Source organism: Trachurus japonicus, chromosome 9 (genome assembly GCF_045865225.1).
Source record: "Trachurus japonicus isolate A0001 chromosome 9, Traja_1.0".
NCBI classification, from domain to species: Eukaryota; Metazoa; Chordata; class Actinopteri; order Carangiformes; family Carangidae; genus Trachurus; species Trachurus japonicus.
Genome location: NC_140915.1, coordinates 15,824,313 through 15,839,250, shown reverse-complemented (window position 1 = coordinate 15,839,250; position 14,938 = coordinate 15,824,313). Strand labels below are relative to the sequence as shown.

Here is a 14,938-nt window from a genome sequence, read left to right as displayed (position 1 = left end):
TTTGTGCTGGGAGTTTTTTTTTTTTTTTTGTAAAATTTTGTTGTTTAAAAGGTAGAGAATTCATTGTTGTTGTTTCTAAAAAAAATATTAAACTACTGTAACTACTAACATAAACTTGATCTTTCTTACTTTAAACTGTTAATATTTGATAATGAAAACAAAGGTTCTTGTGAGGGAATTGTCATTCAACATCTAAAGGACTGGAAGAGTGCCACCTGATGGAGACACAAACAAATGACAGTTCCTGTTCAACCAGTTCTCCACCCAGAACAGAGTAAATGAAACTGAAGTGAAAACTGAGAGACAGAGCTGAGCAGAGACGAGACAGGTTTGGATCTGTACTGAACAACAGAGACTCGGTGGATTGTAGAGAGAAAGTCGAAGGGACTTAACTTTGGTGAGTCTTGATCTTGACTTCAAGAAATCTGGAAATCTGAGGAAATGGATGAGAAAACTGCCATTGAAAATTACCTGACATGCGAACTGTGTTCAGGGACTTTCAGAGATCCTGTGTCTCTGAGCTGCAGCCACAGCTTCTGTTCAAGCTGCCTGCAACAATTGTGGGAACAAGCTAAAAACAAAAACTGTCCCACTTGTAAAAGGAAATCTTCAAAGGATTGTCGAGCCGTAAACATTTCTCTTAAAGAACTCGCTGACTGGTTTCATGAGAGGCAAAACACTGGTCCACCTGTGAAAAAAAGGAAGAAGGAGGAGGTGGTGTGTGATAAACATCCGGAAGTTCCTTATTTGTTCTGTAAGGACGAGCAGAAAGTTGTGTGTCCTGTCTGTGAGTTTTCTCTCCACCACAAGGTGGTTCCTGTAGAAGAAGCAGTCAGTGACCTGAAGCAGCAGCTGAAATCTGACTTAAAGTCTCTGAAGGACAAGAAGAACAAATACAAACAAGTGGAGAAAACGTGCAATGAAATGATTCAACACTCCAAGAAGCAGCTGTCGTCCACAGAGAGGCGGATCAGAGCAGAGTTCAACAAGCTCCACCAGCTCCTGAAAGAGGAAGAGGAGTCCAGACTGGCAGCTCTGAGGGAGGAAGAGGAGCAGAAGGGGAAGACTATGAGCAGAGAGATGAAGATGATTGAGGAGCAGATCTCCTCTCTGTCAGACAGTATCTGTGCTGTTGAAGAAGAGCTGCAGAAACACCAGGTGGCGTTCCTCAGCAGTTATAAAGCCACTCAGACCAGAGCCAGAGCCCAGTGCTCACTGTCAGATCCACAGCTGCTCTCAGGAGCTCTGATAGATGAGGCCAAACACCTGGGCAACCTGTCCTTCAGAGTCTGGGAGAAGATCAAGGAGAAGGTCCACTTCACTCCTGTCATCCTGGACCCAAACAGTGCATGTCCCATTCTCTACCTGTCTGAAGATCTGACCAGTGTGAGACGTGGAGACAAAACGCAGCAGCTTCCTGACAATCCAGAGAGAAACACCAATCATTCCCACATATTCGGCTCTGAGGGCTTCAGCTCAGGGAAACACAGCTGGGAGGTGGAGGTGGGAGATCATCCTCACTGGTATGTGGGTTTGGCTAAAGAGTCAACTGACAGGAAGGGAAAGATGGGCATTTCCTTAGAAAATGGATTTTGGTGTTTCATACATTATAGTGGAAAATACATAAATGGTGCTGGTAAGACTGTGACAGTGAAGAAGAGTCCAGAGAGGATCAGAGTCCAGCTGGACTATGACAGGGGGTTGGTGTCCTTCTACGACCCTGAAGACATGACTCACATCATCTACACTCACAGAGACACTTTCACTGAGAAACTCTTCCCTTTTTTCAGTATCGGAAAGTCTGGTGATGCTAAAACCTCTGATATCAAAATATGTCCCACTGAGATCAGTCTGTGATGTTCAGGTATGTTAGTTTTTCTATCATGATGGTTTGTGGTTTATTAAACTCTAAACTCACTTTACAGCCAACCTGCTTCTACACAGCTCACCTGTCATTTTGTCTTTAAAGGGGAAATATCACTTTTTGAAGGCTCTTTAACACATTTTTTTCCCTGGGCAAATTGAATCATAGGCAACTGGACTTGTATTTGTCTGGGAAGACGTTTTGCCTCTTATCCGTTGTCGTTTTTAACCTCTGTAAAGCACTTTGATGGAAAGTGCTCTATAAATAAATTTATTATTATTATTATTATTATTATTATTATTATTATTATTATTATTATTATTATTATTATTATCCAAGGGGCTTCATCAGTTCGTACGCAACAGTCTCACTAGTCCGCACTAGTTGGACAACGACAGTGGAGTGAGGCCCAGGTATTTAACCTCTGTGGGAGTGTTCCTGAGTGTACCTGGGTATTTTGACCGCAGCATGCACAGATATGTCTCTAAGACGCCTGGGATGTATTTTAATTTGTGGAAAATATGAACAGGTATAATATGTCTCCTTTAAAACACATTTAATAACTTATTAGACTAATACAAATCACTGTACTGCCTGTAAGAAATACTGTTCTTGAAAACTTGTTTTAGTCATGGTTTTGTGTTTCTTTCTCAGCTTTAAGGAGTCAGATGGAGTTTGTCAGAGAAAATGTGAAACTGAAACTGTTTCCCATCATCAGGAGAAAAACTTTGCAAATCAAATCTGTTCATTATCCTGGTTATCAGCATTTTGTGTGTCAAACAACATTGTATAGTTGTTAATATCCACTGTACTGAAGTTTTGTGTGTTTCAGTTTTTGGACAGTTTGTCAATCATTTGGGGATTTTTTGTTCGATAATTTGGAAACATGTGCTGTAATAATAGTTCTATATTTTAGAGTAGGTTGCATTTTTCTTTTTTCTTTTATTTAACATGTTTACATTGAACTGTACATTTCTGTTAGCTATCATACTTTTTTGTGATTCTCCATCTTCATTATTATTAAGCAGCCTGGACCCTATTGTATTCCTACAGTAGGAATTCTTTCTTTCTTCTTCAGAGGAAGTCATACTTCCCATGGCTGAAAAATCACCAGACTTTGCCCCCCCCCCCCCAGTTTTGAAACTTCACCACAATGTAGCCCAGATGCTGCTGAAACTTTTGTCCACTTAAACTCATTACAAATTATTAAGTCCATCACTCTGTTTTTTTCAATAACTGTAAAACATTTAAAATGTATCTCCTCCCACAATTTTTGCTCAATGGGCTCTATGCACAGCTACACCACTTCCTGAATTTAAGGCAGCTCCTTCATTTCCTGTCTTACATTATTGGACAAACTGATTAACCCAGGTGTGTCTGACCATTGTGACTACTCAGACACACCTGGATTAATCAGTTTGTCCAATAATGTAAGACAGGAAATAAATGAGCTGCCTTAAATTCAGGAAGTGGTGTAGCTGTGCATAGAGCCCATTGTCACCAAACTTGCTACAGAGCATCTCCAGACAGAATTTAGATTTTTCAAAAATTGAGCCTACAGTGCATGAAAACGTTTGACTGTAAACATATACCATCCAATTCCTGCTAAATACATTTTCAGTCAGTTCGAAGTTTGGCAAATATCAGAATTTTATCTCAAAAACTGAATTTTCTAGAACATTTTGAATTCTGCTCTCATATGAACAACTGCAGTCAATCTAAGAGTGGTATTTTTTTTTTTATACTTGTTTTTATTTGCAATTATATCGTTCACAAAACATATAAAGACATACATTGGTGGTATTTTTAAACGTCAGATTTTCTCTTGTGAACTAAAACACTTATTAAAAACAAATCATTCCCATGCTGTCAAGATAGAATTTATGTATTATCAGATTTTTGTTTAGTTAACAGAATTTGTGACATTTTGACCATTTTTGGTTCTTGGTGTCAGAGGATGTGGGTTCAAGACCCAACAAGGGTGATGATAACACATATAATTTCTGTTTGAATCTCCTGCCTTGTGTTTTCTTACCAATGAGCATAAGAATTTCTCATTAATGATTCAAACTTGTTTTTTGTTTTCAAACCAACACAAATGACAAATCAGCTACAACATTTATTTACTGAAATTCCTTTCACTATTTGTTGTTTTCCTCTTTCCTCTCTCTTCAGTGTGAATTTTAGAGGATTATTGATTGATATTTGATGAAGAAATAGAAGTAGAGTACATTATGGGAGGTTTCCTTTATTTCATGTGTAAATAATTTAAATTTACCTTAAAAGTCATAAACATAAGTTATGAAATGTCACTTTGAAAGATTGTAAAGATGTCACCAGAACCTTAATGTGCCCTTTCTCAACATTAAAATCTGATAACTAATAATTTGTGTGTCATTTGTTAATGTAATTTGTTAATCAATCCATCTAATGCATGCTAGGATATAGAGTCAAATCCTCCTGTGAGCCTGAACAAAGACAGTGACTGCCATATGACTGAGTGAATAGATGAAAAACTTAATCAGTGAGAACATGTGGGGCAAAGAAAAAAACATCTGAACAAGATTAATTTTTGACTTAGTTGCTGCATTTAGAGTCAGTAACTACAACTTTTAAATATAATAATAAATAAATTCACACTGACATGTTGGCAGAGCATGTTTCCAGGTGCAGTTGGTGAAACATAAAATGCTGTGAGACTGGTTCAGTGTTGCCACCGATGTTCACTGCTCCCCAGACCTGATTTGACTGTAAAATTTTCACAAGGCTCCAAACTGACTTTTCTGCTTGCACTGTTGCACGACCATTTGTGTACACCCTTTTTTAAACAGACAGAAATCTATTTCCTCATCGTGCAAAACCTGAAACTTCCTTTTACCAGTCCACCACAGTGTGCACGGCATGTGTGAATGTGTTTGTTTGTATGTACTGCTGTATGATAAATGCTGCCTTCCGTTTCCACTATACTTTCACTCACACATAGGCCTACATACATTCTCCTTTCACATACATATATTCTCACTCTCACATACATACATACTTTTAGTATGAAAATGTATAAATATGAGAGTGAAAATATATGTATGTGTGAGTGAAAATATATGTATGTGTATGTGTAAGGAGAATGTATGTATGTGTGAGTGAAAATATATGTATGTGTAAGGAGAATGTATGTGTGTGAGAGTGAAAATATATCTATGTGAAAGGAGAATGTATGTGTGTGAGAGTGAAAATATATGCATGTGTAAGGAGAATGTATGTATGTGTATGAGAGTGAAAATATATGTATGTGTAAGGAGAATGTATGAATGTGTATGAGAGTGAAAATGTATGTATGTGTAAGGAGAATGTATGTATGTGTGAAGAGAATGTATGTATGTGTGAGTGAAAGAATGAATTATGGCTTGTACGGCCCCTCATACTGAAGGGCATTACGGCAAACACAGTAACCACAGTGACCACAGTAACCATAGTAACCCAGGCACACCTGTCCGTGTGTTCACTGCTGGAGAGACGCAGGAGAATAGGATGTTTGCTAATAGATTCACGGATATTTGTCAGTTTGACTCGATACTCTGTTTGACTCGCTGCTCCTCTGTCCTGGAGATGACGGTCTCATAATACAAAAACTCTAAACTCACCACAGGGCAGGATGATTTTACAGGGTGATGATATTAAAGGATACAGAACACAGCTCTTTCATCCATGTGAATCAACTCCCTTGAGTTTTTCTTTATGTTGTAATTTACTTTTTTTGTGTGTGATGATCAAATATCCTTAATTTCGTTTTAGTTTTTGTTCCTTGAATTACTTCTTTCATTATTCGATGAATTTTGGGTCTTTAGACTGTGTTGTTTCTCTGTACTAACTCAGCTCTGAGACTGACACTCAAGATTCAGTCCTACACTTTGCTAAATGTGCAAGTAAGATGCTTGATAACTGACTTTCTGCAGCTTTCAGCGAATAATTTTTTTACTCAACTTTTAGCATTGTTCTTAGGATTAATTCTAGCTTGATAAATACAGCTCCTGGTCCTCTGCTGTTCTAGTTCGACCATCTTGAGGTTGGACTTCTTGTTAATTGGCTCTCTGACTTACTGTATCCTGTCTGTCAGCTACAGTATGACCTCTGACCTCTCTCATCATGTCATATTTTTTATTATCTGCCCTAACCATACTATTGTGTAAAATCAAATGCACAAACCATAAGAAAGTTAATCAGAAATCTTATTTTAATTCATCACTGAGTCCAAAGATTGGGTACGATAATAATAAAAGCTGTGACACAAAGTCCAAAGACAAGTGAGAGCTGGAATCAACAAGAAGGAAGAGAGATTTACAACACATGTGACCACCAGCTGATGACCTGTTGATGATAATGACTGTGTTTACCTTGATTGACTTCTGGATCAAATATCAAGTAAATAAACAATGAATAAAAAAATAAAACTTGAGATCAGCCATGTTGTGTATTTTCAGCGTCCGATAATTGTGTTATTGTCTTTTTTAAGTTCTTAGCATAGCAGTGTGAGAAAAGCAGCGACTGAAGGACAAAGATCGCATGACTGATATCAGATGGTGTTACTATTAATGATTACATGATGATCACATTGAAAGCAGACTATCATTATTGAACTGAGAGAGGACGTTACAGGCTGGGAGATCTCTAATTTGACTATAATTATCATGAGGACTGCAGGGGACAAACTGAGTGGAAATTAAACTCGGTGAGTGTTTTAGTTACGTATAATTTAAAATCTGAGAAAATGGCTGAGAAAATCGCTCTTGTTGAAAGTTTCCTGAGTTGCGCCGTGTGTTCAGAGACTTTCAGCGATCCTGTGTCTCTGAGCTGCAACCACAGATTCTGTTCAAGCTGCCTGCAACAATTCTGGGAACAAGCTAAAAACAAAAACTGTCCCATTTGTAAAAAGAAATCTTCAATAGATTTTCCATTTGTGGACTTTGGACTGAAGGATCTGGCTGATTCCTTTGCTGGGAGACAGAAATTTGGAGCATCAGAGTCTGAACTGGGAAAGAAGGAGGTGGAAGTGATTTGTCGGAAACATCAAGGGGAGCCTAGATTGTTCTGTAAGGATGAAGATAGAGCATTTTGTCCTGTCTGTGAGTTTTCTCTCCACCAGAGTCACAAGGTGGTTCCTGTAGAAGAAGCAGTCAGTGACCTGAAGCAGCAGCTGAAATCTGACTTAAAGTCTCTGAAGGACAAGAAGAACAAATACAAACAAGTGGAGAAAACATACAATGAAATGATTCAACACTCCAAGAAGCAGCTGTTGTCCACAGAGAGGCGGATCAGAGCAGAGTTCAACAAGCTCCACCAGCTCCTGAAAGAGGAAGAGGAGTCCAGACTGGCAGCTCTGAGGGAGGAAGAGGAGCAGAAGGGGAAGACTATGAGCAGAGAGATGAAGATGATTGAGGAGCAGATCTCCTCTCTGTCAGACAGTATCTGTGCTGTTGAAGAAGAGCTGCAGAAACACAAGGTGGCGTTCCTCAGCAGTTATAAAGCCACTCAGACCAGAGCCAGAGCCCAGTGCTCACTGTCAGATCCACAGCTGCTCTCAGGAGCTCTGATAGATGAGGCCAAACACCTGGGCAACCTGTCCTTCAGAGTCTGGGAGAAGATCAAGGAGAAGGTCCACTTCACTCCTGTCATCCTGGACCCAAACACTGCAAGTAGATGCCTCCATCTGTCTGATGATCTGACCAGTGTGAGACAAGGAAACACAGAGCAGCAGCTTCCAGACAATCCAGAGAGATGCACCAAGTATATCACTGTTCTGGGCTCTGAGGGCTTCCGCTCAGGGAAACACAGCTGGGAGGTGGAGGTGGGAGATCATCCTCGCTGGATTGTGGGCTTGGCAAAAGAGTCAGTTGACAGGAAGGGAGGACGGGATGCTTCACCAAAATATGGAATTTGGTGTTTAAGGCACTATGATAGAAAATACACCAATGGTGCTGGTAAGACTGTGGCAGTGAAGAAGAGTCTCCAGAGGATCAGAGTCCAGCTGGACTATGACAGGGGGAAGGTGTCCTTCCATGAACCTGAAGACATGACTCGCATCTACACTTTCAAAGACACTTTCACTGAGAAAATCTTTCCATATTTTAGTGTTGGAGAAGCTGGTGATGCTAAAACCTCTGATATCAAAATGTGTCACAGTGAGATCAGTCTGTGATGTTCAGGGACATTATTCTATCATGATGGTTTGAGGTTTATTAAAGGAATAGTTGAAATTCTTGTATTGCACTCCGACGTGCATGAACATAAGAGCAGGACTGTTCAGGCTGTAAAAATGTCCTAAATGACGTTGTTTCGAGTAAACTCTGGACTATATCCCTTCAGTATGGAGGAATATTAGTTTTTGTGTAGTTTTATGGACCTTTTTTTTTTTTTTGGGGGGGCGGGGGCGCTATTGACTCTCATATAAGGATTTCATTGGACTACGAACGCTCCCGGGTCTCCAGATGCACTTTGAGGAATAAAAAACTACTCCCAAGTATTCATCAGTGTAACGGAGGGTCCGGGTGCACGCACTCACCCATAAAGGACGTGCAAACCCAACTGCCAAGCGGTCATTGATCTCTTGGCACAACGGTTTGCATCGTCGCCCACCGTGCGGGAGACCAGGGTTCAAACCCCCATCTGGGGCAGTCCGTACCGACACACAACGCAGAGGGCCAGAATAACATCGGCTGCAGTGGTGCCGTGACCCGGATGTCCTGGGTGGAGTGAGTTCAGCAGGGGTGAGTGTAACATCAGCTACATCAGCATGAGGGTGAGTCAATAATGACTGAATTTCATTTTTTTGGTGAACTATTCCTTTAAACTCTAAGCTCATCATCACACTTTACAGCCAACCTGCTTCTACAGTACACCTGCTCATATTTTGTCTTTATATCACAGTTAATTTGTATCTCATTAGATTGATCATCATCACTGAACTGCCGTAAAAAATACTGTTCTTTTTTTTTTCATGATTTTTAATTTTATTTTTAAATCTTTATTTGGTGTTTCCATGGATACTCAACCAAACTTGTTTCTTCTACATCAATAATTTTGTTTTGTTTTTCTCAGCTTTTAGAAAACAGACTGAATTTGGAGGTTGATTCAATTTTTTAAATCAAGATTAATATGTGAGAAAATGCGAAAACAAAATGTTGAAACTGTTTCACATCATCGAGACAAAAACTTTAGAAATCAAATCTCTTCATTATCCTGGTTATCAGCATCTTGATCTGTGTCAAACAACATTGTACAGTATAGTAGTTCATATCCACTGTACTGATGATTTGTTTGTTTCAGTTGTTGTTTGTTCATCATCAGTTTTGGGTCTTCTCTTTTATAGTTTAGAAACATGTGCTGGAATAATAGTTTGATGTTTTATCCTAACTTCAGATTTTTTTTGTTTAATTTATCATGTTTACAATTAAATGTTCACTTCTGTTAACTTGCAGACATTTTCTCTAATTCTCATTATTTTTATTTCGGTTTCATCCATGTGAATCAACTTTCTTGAGTTTGTTTTCTTGAGTCATCTGTCCCTCAAAACTCATCAAATACACAATCCAACAACTCCCAAACGCTCTCGTGGAGAAGTTGTGACTTTCACCATGTTATAAAATAATCATATAACATTACGAGACAGAGTTGTTTTCAAGGCAAATGTGTAGTGAACTACAATGCAGACAACGCTGCTGGGCGGATCGATTTCAAAAGCCAGATACTTCCGAGTACTTGCTTCATGTGTTGTAATGTTACATAATTATACATGATTATTTCATAGCGTGGTGAATGTACAGGTCACAACTTCTCCACGAGAACGTTTTGGAGTTTTTGGATTGTGTATTTGATGAGTCTTGAGGGACAGGGGACCTGTGCCATTCACCTCTATTGTGATTGCTGAGCAGCTGGCATCTGTGCCCTGCGGATGTCAAAACAACATGCACCAATAATTAATGAACCTACTCCTATGGTTGTATGGATTGTGGCAATAGGCAGATTTGCCCAAATGTTGAACGATTCTTTTAAGAGTTTAATCATGATCAAAAAACAAAAAAACAATTACATTTTGCAGTTGCATAGAATGAAAAAGAAAAAGATTAGCACATTATGACGGGCTATGGGGTAAATGGATACAGGATATAAAGTATAAAGTAAAGTATAAAGAGGGAAATTAAAGCCTAGTTCTAAAAAGGTACTCCCTCATTTTAAATATATGAAGCACAATCACACACATACTGGTTTCGTGTCAGTCAGGCTGTTAAAATGTTCACACATGAACTGAACATGAGGTGTCATCAGTTGTGATTGGAAACCAACTGATAGACAAAGGAAATGATGTGAGTAGGATAAACTAGGAAACTCCAGGTGATGAGCTGACAGCTCCACCTGCTGTTAACAAAACAACACATCAGTGTTTTCTACTGCTATTACTGTCATTTACCCATGAGAAACAGTAAAGGGGAATGAAAATTGATTTTAACTTTGTCAATCAGAGCTGAGACGTCAGTACAAGGTGTCAGATCTCTACGGGAAAAGACACTTTTAGAAGACAGTCAGCAGAAAGTTGAGGACACATTAAAACTTGTTGAGTCTTGCTGTTGTTGGAAAAAGATTTTTTTTTAAAAACAACAAACAAACAAAAAACAGAAACTTTACCGTTTGTGAAAGGAAATCTTCAAAGAATTCTCCACTGGTGAACTTTGCACTGAAGGATCTGGATCATCAGAGACAGAACTGGGAAAGAAGAATGAGATGATTTGTAGTAAACATCAAGAGTCTGAATCAGCCACAGTGTGACATTCACTGACTCTAATAAATACCTTTCTGCAGTTGTTTGACTTTTTTGTTTCATGTGTGTTTTTTAAAAACAATATTACTGATAAACAAGGAAATTAAATTGTGAATCTGAAGTAAAATGTTCAACTCCAGTAGGTTTGTCTATAACTCAACCTGCTGGCTGGTGACTGAACATGACAGTGAGTACAGGTGATAGCTAATCATTGACAGAGGTCAATGAAACGGAAAGTAACTCTGACACTGTCAATCGGAGCCGAGACGCCATTACATTGTGTGAGATCTCTACTGGAAAACACATGTTTAGAGGACTGTAAGAGAAAGGTGGGGACTGAGTAACTTGGTGAGTCTTGTTGCTGCTGTTGTGTGAAATGGCTGAGAGAGCTCCTCTTGAAAGTTTCCTGAGTTGTCATGTGTGTTCAGAGACTTTCAGAGATCCTGTGTCTCTGAGCTGCAACCACAGCTTCTGTTCAAGCTGCCTGCAACAATTCTGGGAACAAGCTAAAAACAAAAACTGTCCCATTTGTAAACGGAAATCTTCAAACGATGAGCCAGGGGTGAATTTAACTCTGAAGGATCTGGCTGATTCCTTTGCTGGGAGACAGAAATCTGGATCATCAGAGACTGAAAAGCAACATGAAAAACAAATGGTGGTTTGTGGGAAACATGAAGAGGAGCCTAGATTGTTCTGTAAGGATGAAGATAGAGCTGTGTGTCCTGTCTGTGAGTTTTCTCTCCACCAGAGTCACAAGGTGGTTCCTGTAGAAGAAGCAGTCGGTGACCTGAAGGAGCAGCTGAAATCTGACTTAAAGGGATAGTTCAACATTTTGGCAAATTGGCCCATTGCCATAATCGCTATAGTCATAGCAGTAGGTTCATTACCTTTAATTGTCGGTGTAAGCTATTTTTAGAACAGCGTAGCGGACCAGCAGGCTGCTCAGAGCTACGCTATGGAGGCTAAAGGAATTTCTTGGTTTCCCTCATCAAACTCATCAAATACACAACCTTGCAACTCCAAAACGCTGTCGTGGACAAGTTGTGAGCTGCACAATCGACACGCTATGAGATAATGAGATAATTACAGATGCAAATTAGCTTAAAGCTACAATCTGGTATAGTGCATCAAATGGCAACATTTATGTTGTACATTTGTACATTGTCCCTTTTAAATAAATTAAAAATTGAAATTGAATAATAACGGAACGTTACGAAACAGAGCCGTTTTCGAGGTAAATACTTCTACACCTGCTCACCTGTCATTTTGTCACAGTTAATTAATAACTCATTACACTGACTTTTTTCTTTCATCAAGTATTTTTCAAAATTAAGCCTATGTTATCTTAATTTGGTGTTTCAGTGGAGACTTACCTAAACTTGTTTCTCATTTAGTCATAATTTTGAGTTTCTTTCTCAGCTTTTAGAAAACAGACTGAGTTTGTAGGTTGTCACTTCTTAAAATCAATATTAATATCCGAGAAAATGTGAAAACGAAATGCTGAAACTGTTTCAATAATTATTGTTGATATTTTTCACAATTTTCTTCTCTTATTTTAGCGTGAATTTTATAGGATTATTGCCATGAAAACAAATTGAGAGAAGTAGTAACTCCTCCTGGCACTGAGCACTTGAAGCTGTGCTACAATCTTACATGTCTGTACACACATACATACACTGAATTTTCAATTGTCATTTAGTTGAAAACAAATTTTCTTGAATTTAGAGAACGTAAGACAACAGAGAAATATCGAAGAATGAGAGAACTAGCTAGATGATAATATAATAATATCAATGTCAAATATATGGACTAGATTACTTCAGAAAAAGATAAATGCCGTTTAAAACACAGTTCACACTCAATTGGCACATGAGTAGCTTTAAATTGAATGGCTGATTGAAACATCAAACAAACAAGAACGACTCCAAAGAAAAGAGGAGTTTTCTGTAGGCTAACCAAGGGGGCAGTTGTCGGTCTGAGAAGTGAAGCTCACTTCCGCGTTCAAAAAACTGCAATCCCCTCGGCTTCCTCTGGGGGCTGGTGTCAGAAGGGAGCATTCCCCATAGACCCCCATGTTAAAATCACCGACTTTACATCCTCAATAAACATGATCAAAGCCTGGTGTCAGAACGTTTTTTGGTCTCAATCGATAGTTTCTACCCCCGCACACACTCTGAGGGGGGTGAATTTTTTTTTAACTCTACCGTTTTACTGTTATTAGGTTAAAACTCTGGCCAATTAGGGCGCGGAAACGTTGAGTGACAGGTCCGGAGCAGTCTGTGGACAGCTGCTTCGAGGCCAGTGGGCGGGTTCTCGGCCAGCCAATCCAACATGGCGCTGTTCAGGCCGCCATATTTGAGTCACAAAAACGACTCCCCAAAACCAATGGGTGACGTCACGGATGCTACGTCCATTCTTTTTACAGTCTATGAGGCTAACGTTACCAAACACTCACCGGCTGTTGTCTCAAAAGGTGGTAGGAGTGTAGCTCGCTCCTCCGTGCGTGGAGAACAAAATCTCTAGTCGGTTAAATCACAACAGAGTTTTTAAACCGACAGAAAATGTGCCCAGTAACTTGTAAAGTCGGTGCTGTAGCAGTGTAACATAATAATAATACAATTCACTTCTCCCCGCCCGGTAGTAGCCAACAACGTTCAAATTTTAGATTTGCATGACGTCAGAGCGGTTAGCCGTTGACGTACGTATGCGCCACTTTGTTTACGTCAAAGGTCTAGGCCAGAGCGATTGATGATAACATGTTAGGCTATCTATCGCTCTGGTCTAGGCTAGCGACATCTGTGCTATTAGCGATTGTAAAACTACATATTCAGTCGTAGCCTACTTTGGTTAAAATATGGTTATTCCGAAAATATTATTTAGGAGACAAATGATTTTTTATTATCATTATTGATAACTACAGTAAATATAGCCTATAGTAGGCTACTATCAATTTAAAAACAAAACAAAAAAACATTTGTTGCCTAAATATTAGGTAGTAGCCTATAGTTTGTAGCTTGTGTCACCTTTTAAAATTAATAGCTATGTGAAAACAAAATGCTGAAACTTTTTCACATCATCAAGAGATCAAATCTGTTCATTATCCTGGTTATCAGCATCTTGTTTTATGTCAAACAACATGTTTTAGGCTACCTTAAATTGCATGTTCAGAACTTTTTTTGTTACCATATTTAGCCTACAATGAAATATAATTTTTGTAAACTATAGGTTGAAAAATGTATTAAAGCAGAAGTAAGCGATCCGGTGGTTTTGGCTAACTTCCTGTCAGCAGATGGAGTTAGCAGTCCCCGCCCTCGTCCCTACGTCATCACATTCACGCGCATCCCTTGGCTGCACACACAGAGAGGACCGCCCCTTTATGCCGTTCTCTCTCCTCATTGGATAAAGGTTGTAGGATACAAGGAAAGTTTTCTCCTCGGCTTACAGCAGAGCAGAGTGACTGACAGACCCGTGTTTCAGACCAAACACTCTATGTAAGTGATTACTGTCGGAAGATACAACTATTTAAGACTTATATTAACACAAATATTCCGCTTACTTCTGCTTTAACACTGAGTATTTACTTTAGCCCACTAATTGAGTTTGATATTGTGCAGAGCACCAATGTTTTAGCCTACTGACTGATGAAATAAAGCTGAACCAGTGTCTCTACACTGGGAGTTGCCAAACTGCACACAGATAGGCTACCCCATCAGAACTAACACTGAACATAGTATTCTTCACTTTGAGATTACAAATGAACACTGAATATATCTCACTCATGATTGTTTTAGTAGCTAGATTGGGCACTTACACATTTTACACATTTACCCATTTAAACAAGTTAATTCTGAGTGAAGTGAAACATGTATGATGTTTTGTTTTGTTGATTATTTTTGAGCTGTTGTGTCCTGGTACTGAATGTGAGGGAGTCAAGCATTAACCCCGTGGTACGGAGGGTTAACACATGGAGAGAGAGGAGCCAGGACATATTTACGTATGCTGTCACTTTAGGTAGTAGTTAAGTTCAGTCTCATGTTTTAACTAACCTTTTATGTGTCTTATATTTTTGACTAACCCATTGAGGTTAAAGACAACTGAAACCTGTAAGAAAACCATATGGATTTGTGTTGAGCTTAATTCATAATGCAATAAACACCAGTAACCTGTTTGTCCATTCAGAGGCAAGTTGAGGACACACAGAGCAGAAAACATCTTCAAGGTCGCAGGGAGGAGAGGATGAGACGATGTGCTGAATTATAGCTCTG

General features: G+C 39.1%; 2 protein-coding genes across 2 annotated transcripts in view; both read left to right on the top strand.

Annotated features, from left to right (window-relative positions):
* Window positions 1–14,938, top strand: part of LOC146981176 (nuclear factor 7, brain-like) — a 454,853-nt gene that overhangs the window by 4,871 nt on the left and 435,044 nt on the right. Inside the window, exon 2 of the mRNA XM_085786227.1 lies at window positions 1,851–1,896. Within this exon, the coding sequence (XP_085642353.1) occupies window positions 1,851–1,873 (23 nt within the window). The 3' untranslated portion in view covers window positions 1,874–1,896. The remainder of the gene's footprint in view (window positions 1–1,850; window positions 1,897–14,938) is intronic.
* On the top strand, window positions 6,517–8,057 carry LOC146981196 (nuclear factor 7, ovary-like). Its single transcript, XM_085786236.1, has one exon. The coding sequence runs from the start codon at window positions 6,630–6,632 to the stop codon at window positions 8,055–8,057; it is 1,428 nt and encodes a 475-aa protein (XP_085642362.1). The 5' UTR covers window positions 6,517–6,629.

Bases quoted from the DNA above. Each gene is read 5' to 3' on its own strand.
- LOC146981196 (XM_085786236.1), top strand. From the start codon at position 6,630: ATGGCTGAGAAAATCGCTCTTGTTGAAAGTTTCCTGAGTTGCGCCGTG.